The following is a 16,837-nucleotide window of genomic DNA, read 5'->3' as shown; positions in this document are numbered from 1 at the left end:
AGTTACTTAGTAGCTATATGGCACCAGTTTATCAACTGATACACTAGTTGCAATCATGTCCAAACAAAGGATTGATAGGACAGGACAATTAGGTTTTAAACGTCTACCCAGATAGAGGTGCATACGCAACCAGCAACGACATTGATCCCCCCATGGGGAAATCCCATCCCAGAGCCCACTGACCCCTCCCCTCAGATACTGCAACTCAATAAAGTCCGATGGCAGGGGAGCTGCTTGACATCGCAGCAGCAGCGCGAGCACACTCCCAACAGCAATCGCGAGTGGTGTGCACCAATGCAGATGATGTGTGGCTGATGTTTGATTCAGTTTCTAAAGTAAAATCAGGGTCTAAATTCGTCCTCCAATGCATGCGGATTTGAGACACTAATTTTAGATAGCCTATCTCTACCCTTATATGAATCAATTACACGGATGAATTTGATAATGGTGGTTTTATTGCATCTACGCGCGTCGGCGATGGTTCTTGCTTGGGGTTATTGTATTTTGGCCGAGACAACTTTTTCTAACTTCACTCTGGATAACGAAGTTCAATCCAGCTTCATCCAGCGCCGTCTGCGGAACCAGGAGCGCCGGGAGATGCAGCGAGAAATCCTCTCCATCCTGGGGTTGCCCCACCGGCCCCGGCCGCACATCTACACCAAACATAACGCAGCCCCGATGTTTATGCTGAATTTGTACAACGCTATTTCCACTTATGGACAACAGCCCGCCGGCTTCTCATATTATAAACCCGTCTTCACGACCCAGGGACCCCCGATGGTGACCCCCCAAGACAGCAGTTTTCTCAATGACGCGGATATGGTGATGAGCTTTGTCAATATTGGTATGTCCTTATCATCACCCTATCCAGAGACGTATCAATTCATTTCGATGGATATGAATTGAGAAGTTATTGTTTAGTCTACATTATCTCATTAATGCTGTAGCATAAAACGGCTTTCCCCATATATCTTACTTTATTTTTTTAAAAGCAAAAATAATTTTAGTTCACCTTTGCGCAAGAGACGACGCAGTCTTGACACAGGCTCTTAATCTCTTTAAACTTTTTTTTACTCAACACATCTCACATGAACGTTACCTAAACAGCTGTTTATGTTTACTTTGTGATATCTGATACTGGCACTGTCATGCTGATAGTTTACAAAACACTCTTAATGCTTGCTTTGACTCATTCAGTGACTCAATGTCTCATCGCTAGGGTGATGAGACACCCTTTCATTGGAAAATAGTTTTGAAAAACACTTCTCACAGGGGTTCTCTGTGGACCTGTCTGGTCTGTAGGTCTGCTGACTAGGAGAGCAAAGGTCAGGCAAGGTGAAGTGTGGGTGTGTTTTAATGCTCAGACAGAGCACTGCTGAGGATCCAGTGGTGCTCCCAGACAAGAGTCTCTCTGGGCTTAACCCAGCCTTATAGCACAGGAGTTGACTGGAAAAAAAACAGGTTTACTTCCAGTTTACCTGTTGGCAGAAGGATTAAAGAGTGAAAGCTTTCTTCAATGCCTTTTTGTTGTCTGAAGGCACTTTGCAGAAAGGACAGTACTGTTGAACCCGAGTGCATTAGCTAAGTGTTTGTCTGTGTGTATGACGTTCGATTTGTGTACAGCTCCTAAATGTGGAGGCTTTAAGGTAACTTTCCCTGTGCTTCAGATAAGACTTCTCTAAGACTGTTCTGCATTCCGAGTTGTAAATGTTATGACAACATGGCTGTATCCGATTTCCCCTGAATCCTGTTAAAGCTCTGGGAGACCGGCTTCAGCAAGGCTTTGTTTTGCATGACTAGAATTTGAACAGGCATTTCAGTACCCTGGGGAGGGCAGGACAAGTTGACAGGGAGATAAAGACTCAGGTACTGCATCTAAATACTCTTTACAGGAGACAGCTGGCAGTGTGTGTGTAAATCAAGGGGGTGGGGTGCTTCCTTGGACATTATTGCGTTTCTAAAACCCAAATCCTGCTTTTGTTTCCTTTGGAGATCTCACTACGGGTCTGATATCACTAAAGTGGAACAGTAGACGGAATGGTGCCTGTGACTCCCACCCGGATGTGGCTTTTCTTCCAAAGACAACCATTTCCCCTTCATTGTCCTGTGTCAGGGCTTACAGGTTGGGCTTCGTGGCCTGCTTTACATTTACATTTCAGTCATTTAGCTTATCCACTTATCCAGAGCAACTCAGAGTAGTGAGAGCATATAGTTTCATACTGGTTCCCCATGGGGAAACAAACCTACAACACTGGCGTTGCAAACACCATGCTCTACCAACTGAGACACACAGGACCACTGTATGTGTTAGGATGTCAGTTTATCATCAGGAATAGATTTGGCACTTTTACACTTTTATTCCAATTCACGTGAGAATGTACGGAGTGACCTTGTTAGAGAGAAGGGGAAGAAGTAAGCGCATAAACTCAGCAAAAAAAGAAACGTCCCTTTTTCAGGACCCTGTCTTTCAAAGATAATTCGTAAAAATCCAAATAACTTCACAGATCTTCATTGTAAAGAGTTTAAACACTGTTTCCCATGCTTGTTCAATGAACCATAAACAATTAATGAGCATGCACCTGTGGAACAGTCGTTAAGACACTAACAGCTTACAGACGGTAGGCAATTAAGGCCACAGTTATGAAAACTTAGTACACTAAAGAGGCCTTTCTACTGACTCTGAAAAACACCAAAAGAAAGATGCCCAATGTCCCTGCTCATCTGCGTGAACGTGCCTTAGGCATGCTGCAAGAAGGCATGAGGACTGCAGATGTGGCCAGGGCAATAAATTGCAATGTCCGTACTGTGAGACACCTAAGACAGCGCTACAGGGAGACAGGACGGACAGTTGATCATCCTCGCAGTGGCAGATCACGTGTAACAACACCTGCACAGGATCGGTACATCCTAACATCACATCTGTGGGACAGGTCCAAGATGGCAACAACAACTGCCCGAGTTACACCAGGAACGCACAATCCCTCCATCAGTGCTCAGACTGTCCACAATAGGCTGAGAGAGGCTGGACTGAGGGTTTGTTGACCTGTTGTAAAGGCAGGTCCTCACCAGACATCACTTGCAACAACAATGCCTATGGGCACAAACCCACGGTCGCTTGACCAGACAGGACTGGCAAAAAGTGCTCTTCACTGACGAGTCGCGATTTTGACTCACCAGGGGTGATGGTCAGATTCGCGTTCATCGTCTAAGGAATGAGCGTTACACCGAGGCCTGTACTCTGGAGTGGTATTGATTTGGAGGTGGAGGGTCCGTCATGGTCTGGGGCGGTGTGTCACAGCATCATCGGACTGAGCTTGTTGTCATTGCAGGCAATCTCAACACTGTGCATTACAGAGAAGACATCCTCCTCCATCATGTGGTATCCTTCCTGCAGGCTCATCCTGACATGACCCTCCAGCATGACAATGCCACCAGCCATACTGCTCGTTCTGTGCGTGATTTCCTGCAAGACAGGAATGTCAGTGTTCTGCCATGGCCAGCAAAGAGCCCAGATCTCAATCCTATTGAACACGTCTGGGACCTGTTGGATCTGAGGGTGAGGGCTTGGGCCATTCCCCCCCAGAAATGTCTGGGAACTTGCAGGTGCCTTGGTGGAAGAGTGGGGCTCACAGCAAGAACTGGCAAATCTGGTGCAGTCCATGAGGAGGAGATGCACTGCAGTACTTAATGCAGCTGGTGGCCACATCAGAAACTGACTTATTTTAGATTTTGACCCCCCCCCCCCCCCCCCTTTGTTCAGGGACACATTATTCAAATTTTGTTAGTCACATGTCTGTGGAACTTTTTCAGTTCATGTCTGTTGTTGAATCTTGTTATGTTCATACAAATATTTACACATGTTAAGTTTGCTGAAAATAAACGCAGTTGACAGTGAGAGGACGGTTCTTTTTTTTGCTGAGTTTACATATGAAGGGCAGAGAAAAGAGAAAGAAAGATAAGGAAACACAGTGCCCCAATCCTCTCATGAACCAATAGCCACTCTCCTGTTGATTGGCAGTCTGTTTTCCCACCATTTTGTAAAGAGCCAGTCATGGTGGTCTCTGGAGTGATCACTTAAAGCCAAACTGGATTAAGGCATTTCCCCTCGACAAACCACAGCTTCCAGTGAGGGAAAGAGAGCTACTCTTCCCCCCCCCCCCCTCTCTCTACTGTATGTGCAGGTATATAGGTGGCCAACGTTGACGCTTCTTGGAAATTATGGAATCTGTTCAGTTTTATTTGTTTTGTGCCTTTCATTTTCTAAACAAATTAACGGTGGAAAAGCTTTGTCTTCCAATGCCATTATTTTGGAATTAGATGCTCGACTACCAGGTGTCCACATACTTTTGGCCATGGAATGTATGCGCATGCCCACAGACTCAGTGGTGTTAGAATCTCCAACCACCATCCAGTCTGCCCACTACCAATATGTATTCATCTCATGTCCATGCAACACATCTGACCATACAGATGCAGTTTGACTGCACGCATCTGTAGCTTGCCTGCCCATCTGTGTGATTATAATAGAGCTATAGCGATACTGAATACAGAGCTCAGGCCTGCTTTAGCAGTCTGACTATATTCTGACTGCATGGTTCCTGGTTGGACTGAGTTGACCTGCATTCCTGCACTGCTAGTGCTTCTTGCTGGGAGTCTGCCATAGGCTGATACAGATGTCTCTGGGATGTTCTTGTTCCCATGAGAACACACCTGCAGCATATGGGAATAGGAGACAGGCCTATCCGTCATCTTTCACAGCTCTCCATGTGAAATAAAATAAAGAAGATTATGCTGTATAGTTAAAGTTTGACTTATAACAGTTTTGGGATTTAAAAAAAAGGGTTTTATAGTATAGACATAATGTAACTGTAAAAATGTATTACCTTTTAAATGTGGCATGAATACAACCATTCATGGTGTTTTCATCTGATTGTCAAACAAATCACTTCAAAAAGTAGGTTACCTTCACACATTCATCCAAAATTATTCCAGCATCTGAACAGTTCGTTGTGCACCCGCCAACTTTCCTTCAATTCTCAGGAGGTTGAAACTATCTCACTGGAGAAAGGATCCGAGCAAGCAAAACAGTGCCCCTCTGTCTTACTATATGTATCGAATGCTGTCTGGCCAAAAAATGCCATACTGTTTTTGGCCAGACAGCATCAGATACATGGGCTACACATGCATGTCCTCTGCCTCAATGATAATAGCAGTGTTATCTGCAGCACCTGTCTTTTTACTAAAGAAATGCGTTTTGTATCAAATCAAATTTATATTTCTCACATGCGCCGAATACAACAGGTGTTGAACAGGGAGTACAGGAGGTGACTAAGCACACCTTACCGCAAAATGCTCACTTACAAGCCCAACAATGCAGTTTTAAGAAAATAGAGTTAAGAAAACATTTAGTACGGTAGCCGTGCGGTAGCAGAGAGAACAGTCTATGACGGTGACTGGAGTCTTTGACAATATTTGATCTTCCTCTGACACCTAGTATATAGGTCCTGGATGGCAGAAAGCTTGGCCCCAGTGATGTACTGGGCTGTACGCACTACCCTCTGTAGTGCCTTACGGTCAGATGCCGAGCAGTTGCCATGCCTGGTAGTGATGCAACTGGTCAGGATGCTCTCGATGATGCAGCTGTAGAACTTTTTGAGGATATGCGGACCCATGCCAAATCATTTCACTCACCTGAGGGAGAAAAGGCATTGTCGTGCCCTCTTCACGACTTTCTTGGTGTGTTTGGACCATGATAGTTTGCTGGTGATGTGGACACCAAGGAACTTGAATCTCTTAACCCGCTCCACTACAGCCCTGTCGAGGTGAATGTGGGTGTGTTCGGCCCTCCTTTTCCTGTTGTCCATGATCATCTCCTTTGTCTTGCTCACGTTGAGGAAGAGGTTGTTGCAGGCACAACAGTGCCAGGTCTCTGGCCTCCTCCCTACTGGCTGTCTTATTGTTGTCGGTGATCAGGCCTACCACCGTTTTGTCGTCAGCGAACTTAGTGGTGGTGTTGGAGTCGGGCTTGGCCACGCAGTCGTGGGTGAACAGGGAGTACAGGAGGTGGCTAAGCACACACTCTTGAGGAGCCCCCATGTTGAGGATCAGCGTGGCAGATGTGGTGTTGCCTAACCTTACCACCTGGGGGCAGCATTTCAGGAAGTCCAGGATACAGTTGCAGAGGGAGGTGTTTAGTCCCAGGGTCCTTAGCTTAGTGATGTGGAGTGCGATTTAGATTGCATCATCTGTGGATCTGTTGGCGGTATGCGAATTGGAGTGGGTCTAGGGTTTCTGGGATGACGGTGTCGATGTGAGCCATGACCAGCCTTTCAAAGCACTTCATCGCCACCGACGTGAGTGCTACGGGGTGGTAGTCATTTACACAGGTTAACTTTGCTTTCTTGGACACAGGGACTATGGTGCTTGAAACATGTAGGTATTACAGACCCGGTCAGGGAGAGGTTGAAAATGTCAGTGAAGACACTTGCCAGTTGGTACACGTCCTAGTAATCTTTCTGGCCCCGCGGCCTTGTGAATGTTGACCTTTTTAAAGGTCTTGCTCACATCGGCTATGGAGAACGTGATAACACTGTCGTCCGGAACAGCTGGTGCTCTCATGCATGCTTCAGTGTTGCTTGCCTCGAAGCGAGCATAAAAGGCATTTAGCCCATCTGGTAGACTCGCGTCACTGGGCAGCTTGCGGCTGGGTTTCCCTTTGTAGTCCATAATAGTTGGCAAGCCCTGCCAAATCTGACGAGCGTAGGATTCAATCTTAGTCCTGTATTGACACGTTGCCTGTTAGATGGTTTTTATAAGGGCATAGCAGGATTTCTTACAAGCATCCGGATGAGTTTCCCGCTCCTTGAAAGCGGCAGCTCAAGCCTTTAGCTCGATGCGGATGTTGCCTGTAAACCATGGCTTCTGGTTGGGATGTGTACATACGGTCACTTTGGGGACATCGTCGTTGTGAATGCACTTATTGATGAAGCCGGTAACTGAGATGGTATACTCCTCAATGCCATTAGATGAATCCAGAACATATTTCAGTCTTTGCTAGCAAAACAGTTCTGTAGCGTAGCATCCGCATCATCTGACCACTTCCGTATTGAGCGAGTCACTGGCACTCCCTGCTTTAGTCTTTGCTTGTAAGTAGGAATCAGGAAGATTGAATTATGGTCAGATTTGCCAAATGGAGGGGGAGTAAGAGCTTTGTACACATCTCTGTGAGTGGAGTAAAGGTGGTCTTGAGTTATTTTTCCTCTGGTTGCACATGTGACATGCTGGTAGAAATGAGGTAAAACATATTTAAGTTTGCCTGCATTAAAGTCCCTCGCCACTAAGAGAGCTGCTTCTGGATTAGCATTTTTTTGTTTGCTTATGGCCTTATACATCTCGTTGAGTGCGGTCTTAGTTCCAGCGTCGGTTTGTGGTGGTAAAAAGGCGGCTATGAAAAATATAGATGAAAACTCTCTTGGTTGATAGTGTAGTCTACAGGTTATCATGAGGTACTCTACCTCATGCAAGCAATACCTCAAGACTACCTTAATATTAGACATCGCACACACCCCCATCCCATGGAAAACCCAGCCAACTATATATTATCTGTGTTGTCGTTCAGCCACAACTCGGTTAAACATGAGATATTACAGTTTTTAATGTCCCGTTGGTAGGATAGTCTCGTTTATTCTCCAGCGATTGCACATTGGCCAATAGAACGGATGGTAGAGGTGGGTTACCCACTCGCCGATTAATTCTCACAAGGCACACTGATCTGCGACCCCTGTATTTCCTTATTTTCTTCATCGGAATGACAGGGATTTGGGCCTTTTGGGCAACATATCTTTCGCGTCAGACTCATTTAAGAAAAAAATTTCTTCCAGCTCAAGGTGCGTAATCGCTGTTTTGATATCCAGAAGATCTTTTGGGTCATAAGAGATGGTAGCATCAACATTATGTACAAAATGAGTTTCAAACAATGCAAAAAAACCACACAAAATAGTACAATTGGTTGGGAGCCTGTAAACCGGCAGCCATCCCCTCCAGCGTCATTCTTCACCCTAGAGTCTAAGGTCCGGGGCTGGGTTTCTACTACCTCGTCGAACAGGTTTCCCTAATCAATTCAAATCAAATGTTATTTGTCACATACACGTGTTAAGCAGATGTTATTGCGGGAGGCGTGAATTGCTTGTGTTTCTTGCTCCAACGGCGCAGTAATATCTAACAAGTAATATCTAACAATTTCACAACAATACACACAATACACACAAATCTAAAGTAAAGGAATGGAATTAAGAATATATAAATATTTGGACGAGCGATGTCAGAGCGGCATAGAGTAAGATACAGTAGAATAGGATACAGAATATACACTACCGTTCAAAAGTTTGGGGTCTCATAGAAATGTCCTTGTTTTTGAAAGAAAAGCACATTTTTTTGTCCATTAAAATAACATCAAATTTATCAGAAATACAGTGTAGACATTGTTAATGTTGTAAACGACTATTGTAGCTGGAAACGTCTTTTTATTTTTATTTTTTTATTTCACCTTTATTTTAATGGAATATCTACATAGGTGTACAGAGGCCCATTATCAGCAGCCATCACTCCTGTGTTCCAATGGCACGTTGTTAGCTAATCCAAGTTTATAATTTTAAAAGGCTAATTGATCATTAGAAAACCCTTTTCCAATTATGCTAGAACAGCTGAAAGCTGTTGTCCTGATTAAAGAAGCAATAAAACTGGCCTTCTTTAGACTAGTTGTATCAGAAATCAAGGTAAGGCACAGATGCAGACACGTTGAATAAACAATGGTTTATTAGACCAAGGGACAGGCAAGAGACGGGTCAATAATCCAGAGAAGGGGCAAGGGTACAGATCAGCAGGCAGGGTCAGGGGCGGGCAGAGTGGTCCGGCAGGAGGGTACAGAGACTGGAAGAGACGAGTGTCAAAACCAGGAGGGCGAGAAAAATAAAAGCTCATGAGGCCCCTTGATGATGTGAGGCAATTGCCTCTTCTGCCTAATGGTAAGTCCGCCCGTATGTGAACCCAACAGGCTAAATTGAAAGCTGACTGTTTATCATGGTAATCTGATTTTGGGGGAGAATAAAGAGATTACACCAGGAATGTATTCTCTATACTCATAATACTATAATTCCTCCAATTATGTTTTAATCCCTTTTTGAAAGATTGCTTTCTTTTTCCGTTGGACACGGTTTTAGCTGAAATGCCAAGCAAGGTGTAAGGTTGTTTTGGTGGATAAAGTAATCTGATCCAAGAAATAAGGTTTTCGAACATAAACCACTGAATTTTGTCAAACTACCACCAGTGGCGTTCGGTGCTGTTTACGGATAAGGGAGGACAATATATATTTTTAGCATGGCCTTATTTCTATTACAGCATATTGGATGACTGTCATTCATATTCCATTCACCCAGCTCAGTGTAGCATTGCACATAATACTCCAATTCTCCCGATACCCATGAGGTTGCTACAACCTATTCTATGAATTAAAGTTTATAATGTATTTAGGTGCACATGTCAAGAAACAACTTCTATATAAAAATGTATTGAATAACACATTCATAAATGGCAAATAAGACAGCCCAAAAAATGTATCATAAGGAATAAGGTTTTGTCTGTCCTTTATCTAGGAGATATAATAAAGCTCAGGAGATATATATATATATATATATATATAGTTCACACATAAAACCCCTTGTAGTTTTGTGGCAATTTTTTATTTATTTCTTCCATTCATTTGAATGGGTTACTTTTAGACGAGGCCATGGGGCTTGTGGCCAAACTGTTCGGATGCTACAGACGTTTTTGTGAGAAGACAAGTTTTCGGGATGTCTCCTGGTCTGACAGACAGCGCTGTAACTCTGCCACTTTCCACCGCAGATGCAGAAGGGCGACATAGGTGAATGCGGCGGATTGAGATTCAGACATTGTCAAAAAAAATATCTCTAGCTTGAACTGAGGGATTTTGATGGAGATTTTTTTATTGTTACTTCGATTGACACACCGGTGCGTCAACAGACTCTAGGGGGTTTAAAGCAAGTGTTTTTCATTAGACAACAGGCATGCTATCTGCATTGGTGGAAGTACCCAATTGTCAAAGTTGAATGAAAAATAACTAAAGTAAAAGTGCAAGTAACCCAGTAAAATACTACTTGAGTAAAAGTCTAAAAGTATTTGGTTTTAAAGATACATAAGTATCAAAAGTAAAAGTATAAATAATTTCAAATTGCTTATATTAAGCAAACCAGACTGCACAATTTCCTTGTTTTTGTATTTATTTACGGATAGCCAAGGGCACTCTCCAACACTCAGACATCATTTACAAACTAAGCATGTGTGTTTAGTGAGTTCGCCAGATCAGAGGCAGTAGGGTAAATGTTGAAGTTGACAATTTTCCTGTCTTGTTATGCATTGAAAATGTAATGATAATTTTGGGTGTCAGGGAAAATGTATTGAGTAAAAAGTACATTACATTAAGAATGTAGTCAAGTAAAAGTGAAAGTTGTCAAAAATATAAATAGTAAAGTACAGATACTCTTGAAATAGTACTTTCAAGTATTTTTACTTAAGTACATTACACATCTGGCTGTCTGCCAGTCAGTCTGTGTTTCAGCTTACTTTATTTTATACCAAGTAGATTTTCTAGGGTTTAGTTGTGCCTCTGATGTAGGATATTCATAAACTTCACCCATATCTTTTGATTGGCAGCTGAAAATTATTAACGCCAGCACGGCAAGTTGAACCCTTCGTCATGAGCAAAGAAAAGTGTTGAAATGCCTCACAAAGAGAAGTTTGCATATCTGAGGGCTGATCTCTGGAGCTAATGGTCCCAAACGTAAACACACCAAGTCCTTACAAGCAATTATTGCCTTCATAAAAACGCCCCTGGTTTCTTTCCAGCGTTTAATTGCGGTCAAACAAATGACTAGCAGGGTTCAGAATGCTCTTCTTTATGCCGTATGTGTGTGTTGTGCATGTGTGTGCGGTTAGAAGTAATTTTAAGGGGTTTAAAGCATTTTGGTGCATGTGTGCTGCATTAAGTTGTGTGTCTGCTGTAAGAGGGTTTATGCTATTGTGTGTGTGTGTGTGTCTGTGTTATCCGGCACTGAAACAATACCAAGGCATGGGTGAGACAGACGTATGATGTCATGGAGGCTGCCAGTGGGCAGGATGTGTTTAAGGTGGGTAATCATCACTCCACTCTGCACACCTCCAGTGTGGGAAGTCCCCCATTGCTCCGGAGACCTCCACCAAACTTTCCAAGGACAAACACATTGGGTAACACTGTAAAAACATGGCGTTGGAAACCTCCAGGAAGTCTTTGGCTCTTCCCCACCACCATTATTCTGGAAACTCTGAGAGTAGCTCAGCTGTTTCAGGGCAGGGTGGGATATTGTGGATCTCAGTGGTGGCCCTTCAAAAGGTTCATTTCAACTGTTGGGATTTATCAAGCATACTCTCAGAAAGCCCATTCATATAAATGCTATTTTATAGCTTTTTCATTACCTCCAGTGTATAGTACTTTACGTATAGTGGTTAAATGCATTCTCCTATAGTAGGGTGGATTATAGAAAATATACTGTACACTGAGTGTACAACACATTCGCAACACTTTCCTAATATTGAGTTGCGCCCCCTTTTGCCCTCAGAACAGCCTCAATTTGTCGGCGCATGGACTCTACAAGGTGTCGAAAGCGTTCTACCGGGATGCTGGCCCATGTTGACTCCAATGCTTCCCACAGTTGTGTCAAGTTGGCTGGATGTCCTTTGGGTGGTGGACCATTGTTGATACACACGGGAAACTGTTGCGCTTGAAATACCCAGCAGCGTTGCAGTTCTTGACACACAAATCGGTGCGCCTCGCACCTACTACCATACCCCGTTCAAAGGCACTCAATTATTTGTCTTTCCCATTCACCCTCTGAATTGCACACATACATAATCCATGTCTCAATTGTCTCAAGGCTTAAAAGTCCTTCTTTAATCCTTCATCTACACTAATTGAAGTGTATTGATATCAAGGTGACATCAATAAGGGATCATAGCTTTCACCTGAATTCACCTGGTCAGTCTGTCATGGAAAGAGCATGTCTTGTATTATCAGTGTATTGAAGATGATGACATTATGACCATAGTGTTTCTGCAGGGTGTATGTCTGCATGTGCATGTGCATTGGATTGGCTGCTGTGGTTTTCCAGTCCGTGCTTTTCTTGTGGTCAGCACATGTGTGCAATTTAAACATAGAGCCAAATTGAGCCTTGAGTGTGGTTTTCCTCCCACATTGGCACATTATGCAGACTGATGTTTAGATCAATCAGCTCTCTCATGGAAGCAGGAGTTTCCTATTTTTGACACAGTGCATCCTATATGTGGGCTGAGCAATGTGGATCAGAAGACTTTGATTCAGCGACCAGTTTTGACAGAATTAAACCATGGACTGGATTCTGATTGTATTCACAGCAGTGGGTGTGTTGGGACACATGCACCCCCACTGTTTCAAAAGACCAGGGGATGTGGCGAGAAAAGGGAGGTGCCTTTAACCATCCAGCGTCTGTGTTAGTTGTACAGCTCATAATGGGTGAGGTTAGCCATTGGAAAAAGCTGATCCGGGATGAGTTGGTATCAGTAGTGAGTAACCTCTTCTCTTCCCCATCTCCTTTCATCAGCTAAGCTGGATCAGGATGTCCTGTCTTCTCAGCACAACAGGGAATTCCGCTTTGACTTGTCCCGGATCCCAGAGGGAGAAGCTGTCTCCGCTGCAGAGTTCCGAATCTATAAGGACTACATCGGAGAACGCTCTGAGAATGAGACCTTGCACGTGAGCGTGTACCAGGTGCTACAGGAGCCCTCTGACAGGTGACACCTCTTCCATTAATCTTTGTGTGTGTGTGTGGCCTTATAAAACGATATACCACTCCCTGAAACAGCAGAGACGCCACCTTGAACAAATAGAGCACCCCCACAAACACCACCCTCAATGCCCACACCTCCACCATTCACTTAATCCCCCTTCTCCATTACCTAACACCCCTCCCTTAACCCAACCCCTCTCTTCCTGGAGAACCGACCACACTAGACGTTTTGATTGTAGTGAACAATAGTTGGATTTCTCCAACGAGTAAAAACACCCCCTTCTCTCCAACACACACAAACACACAGCTTGTCATGCTCGGTGACATCAGAGCTCAGTCGTGTGTAGGCATGGCCTGTCCCACAGCGGTGACGGTGAGGCTATGAAGGTGCTGAGAACAAAAGCATTGTTATTCAGAGACACGTTTGCCTTTCATACAGACAAGGCAGCAAGACAAAGAGACAGCCTGAGGAGTAAGCCTGGGGGCCTGAAACTCAATCTGTAAACAAAGCCATTGTCTGTGAGATATGCCCCAATCAGTCTGGGAATTTTCATCTGTGATAAAGAGAGAGCCATTATTAAAAGAGCTATCGGCAGGGTTAGATTGACACTGCGTGTTGTCTCTTGTTTTGGATTTCATGTATCCTGTGTTCTCTCTGGGTGGCTAATCTTTACAGTTATTAGAATATGAATCTACCGTCTAGATCAACTTTTATATAACTGCTTTACTTATACATACTGCACTAGATAGCATCACACCTGCTACTGAGGAGAAGGGTTTGAATTGCAATGTGAAGTGGCAAGGCTATACAGTTATGCAGATTTTAGTCAACCAATGATAGAATTTAGAGCACACTTCCTAGGTCGGAAACTCTTTGTTGTATCTAACTGTTAGACTGCATGTGCTGTGTATCTAATGTTAGTAGTCTGCGTGCCCCGTAGTAGTGACGACTACCTGTTCCTTCTGGACACGCGGGTGGTGTGGGCTGCAGAGGAGGGCTGGCTTGTGTTTGACATCACGGCCACCAGTAACCAGTGGGTGGTGAACCCAGACCAGAACCTGGGCCTCCAGCTTGCTCTGGAGAGTATGGACGGTGAGTCACTGTCAGAGTTAAAAGGGTGCTGTATGTCCACTTGTCCAACAGAGATAGAGCTCTATGGCTGGTACACACCCACCACATAAGATTGAACTGAAGCATACCAATATCAAGACAATTTATTATATTGACAAGATATTCAAGTGACCGCTCTAACAATATAAATATATGTTGATCAATTCGATCATATAAGCCTCAGGTAATTCGACACTCTCACATAGACCTCCATTAAAAAAAGGGCTTATCTCACACGGGCAGATTTTGGCCGGAGTAAATCCTCTGGCTTCACCTCTCCCTCTGCCCAATGTGCACCCTGGACTGAAGTGTGCATGTCTTTCTGTCTCCCCCTACAGGTCAGAGTGTGAACCCCAGACTAGTGGGGCTGCTGGAGGGCAGTGGGCCCCAGGACAAGCAGCCCTTCATGGTGGCCTTCTTCAAGGCAACCGAGGTTCGCCTCCGCAGCGTCCGTTCTGCCCACGGCCACAAGGGGCGCAACCCCAACCGCTCCAAAAAACCCAAGACTCCCCAGGATGCACTGAAGGTTGCTGAGGCTGCAGCAGGTGCACAAACGGAGCACCCACTTGGAGCACAAGGAATCAGTCATCTAGCCACTAGATCTATACACAAACATTATCTGATAAACTTGTAACATAATGCTAGAAAAATGGCTGCTCCTTTGACATGTTAGAGTACTTTGTTGATTAAAGCATTCAGGCTATGTATAATAGATACAGTGCTCACAGTTGATTGTGTTGATTCATCTGTAATGTTGTTCATATGACCCATTGTCTTTCAGAGACCCTCAGCACAGACCCGAAACAGGGCTGTAAGAAGCATGAGCTGTATGTCAGCTTCAGAGATCTGGGATGGCAGGTACAGTACTATGACTCCTATCACACCAGTCCTGTTCTGATCTGAGCACGTCCTCCTCTTTCTCTGTTCACCCACTTAGATAGGTGTTTGACTTCACTAGATTCAATGACGTCTGCATCTCCGTTGGTTGGATGTGCTATTATTATGAGTCCTATCACTTGTCCTCTCAGGACTGGATCATTGCACCAGAGGGCTACGCAGCGTACTACTGCCAGGGCGAATGTGCCTTTCCTCTGAACTCCTACATGAACGCCACCAATCATGCCATTGTGCAGACTCTGGTAAGAATATTCATGGTTTTCATGAATCATATCATCATGTACATTTCTGAGGGGGTTGAATATGGCATTTACTCAGGGTTTCACTGTAGGTTCTCTAGCTTCGTTGTAAATATAACCATTCAGCAGCTGATTGAAATTCTTATATTCATTTTGTGAAATCAAAGCGCTCTTTGATGTCTCACATCCTGTGAGAAAAACTGCTGAAGTATCAACACACATTTTCCCACACACTTGAATCTTTCTAATTGTGCATGATTTCCCTGATACTGGTGTTATATTCTATCCCCCCCAGGTCCACTTCATAAACCCAGAGACCGTGCCCAAACCCTGTTGTGCCCCCACCCAGCTCCATGGCATCTCAGTCCTCTACTTTGACGACAGCTCCAACGTCATCCTGAAGAAGTACCGCAACATGGTGGTCAGGACCTGCGGCTGCCACTGACCACCATCAGACCTCCCCTTCCCAGGATACACGGGGGCTAGTAGAGGAAGATAAGGAAGAGGGGATGGTGCAGGGAAATTCATTTACTGCCTGATCTATAAGGACCTGTTGCTTCAGGACTTGCAGGAAGACCAACTTCCTTTATTATTGGCTGCAAACGGACAAGTACATAAAGTACTGGCAAAGATGTTCAACTTTATTGCCTTGGTGCATTGAAACAAGTAGAGGCATATTGCCTTAGTGCAACTGCAAAGAGGATCTTTGGCATCTGGACTGTATACACTACATGGTGCATGACACACAGGATCAAGAATGCTCATCTAGAGACCATCATAGAATTCCCAGTCAATACCATGGAGGAATGAAACATCAGACATTGAACTGTCGCCAATTTATTTATAAGCTCATTTTACTTCAGTGATCAAAGTAAGGAAAGCGTTGATGAATACAAAAAGTCAGCCCCGAGGACAGAGGCATGAGACTCAAATGAAATGTTAGAGATGCTCAATAACTGATACAAATTTAGAATTGAGCAATTGTTTGTTTGTCCACGAGCAGACATTTTACAGTGTCTTTTAAAAAGATAAGCTCTGCTGTGTGCACTCTGCGTCTCTGTGTAAAAACATTGCATTAAACGGTCTACAAAAATGTGTTTACTTTGACACATGATTATTTATTTTACAGCATACATTCTTTTTCACAAGCAGCTGGGTTTACTTAGATTTCAGTGAGAACAAAATGGCGGTCCATTTTTCCTTTGAACAACAGGTAGGTGAAGGTGTAGTTTGCAGAGTGGAGGTCAGGTGTAAGACATATGGCTGTCTGTATGCAGATTGAGAGGCTGCTGCTGTGAGGGATGATGGGGCTGACGTTAAATACGAGACTGCGCGGGATTCATAGAGCAAGCCCTGTTGGGTTCAGTTTCCTGAAGGAGGGTGCACAGACCTACTGTACATCACTAAGCTCTGCACAACACAACAGCGGCATGTGGTCCCAGAGATGCCAAGGTTTTTGCCCACAAGAGACAGATCGAGAGAACTCTGAGCTATCATTCAGTTTCAGCTGCCTTTTGATGTCCTTCCAGATCTGCAGGTGGGCGAATCGAGGCCATATTTTCTGTCAAAACTAAATGTCAGACTACAGCAACAAAATATACCAGAACTGTCAGACATAGCAGGTGCAATACATTTATATCATTTGGCCAGAAAAGCATTTTCTCACACAGTGACAGCCAAAGCATGGGAACGGAAAACGCTGATGGATTTATACATGA

At 44.2% G+C, this 16,837-nt stretch overlaps 1 protein-coding gene across 2 annotated transcripts; it reads left to right on the top strand.

Moving 5' to 3' along the window:
- The first annotated feature begins 236 nt into the window (after nt 1–236).
- Nucleotides 237–16,212, top strand: LOC100136282 (bone morphogenetic protein 7). 2 transcript variants are annotated; one of them, XM_036983421.2, is made up of 7 exons: nt 237–844; nt 12,687–12,876; nt 13,817–13,965; nt 14,322–14,528; nt 14,765–14,841; nt 15,012–15,122; nt 15,415–16,212. In XM_036983421.2, the coding sequence occupies exons 1-7, from the start codon at nt 433–435 to the stop codon at nt 15,562–15,564; spliced, it is 1,296 nt and encodes a 431-aa protein (XP_036839316.1). In that variant the 5' UTR covers nt 237–432; the 3' UTR covers nt 15,565–16,212. The 2 variants fall into 2 exon arrangements, with proteins under 2 accessions (XP_036839316.1, XP_021465238.1); XM_021609563.3 differs by having other exon boundaries at nt 13,814–13,965.
- The last annotated feature ends 625 nt before the right edge of the window (nt 16,213–16,837 follow it).

The sequence above is a fragment of the Oncorhynchus mykiss genome, chromosome 7, assembly GCF_057628025.1.
Source record: "Oncorhynchus mykiss isolate SJ-2025 chromosome 7, ASM5762802v1, whole genome shotgun sequence".
NCBI classification, from domain to species: Eukaryota; Metazoa; Chordata; class Actinopteri; order Salmoniformes; family Salmonidae; genus Oncorhynchus; species Oncorhynchus mykiss.
This window is presented reverse-complemented; position numbering and strand designations above follow the sequence as displayed.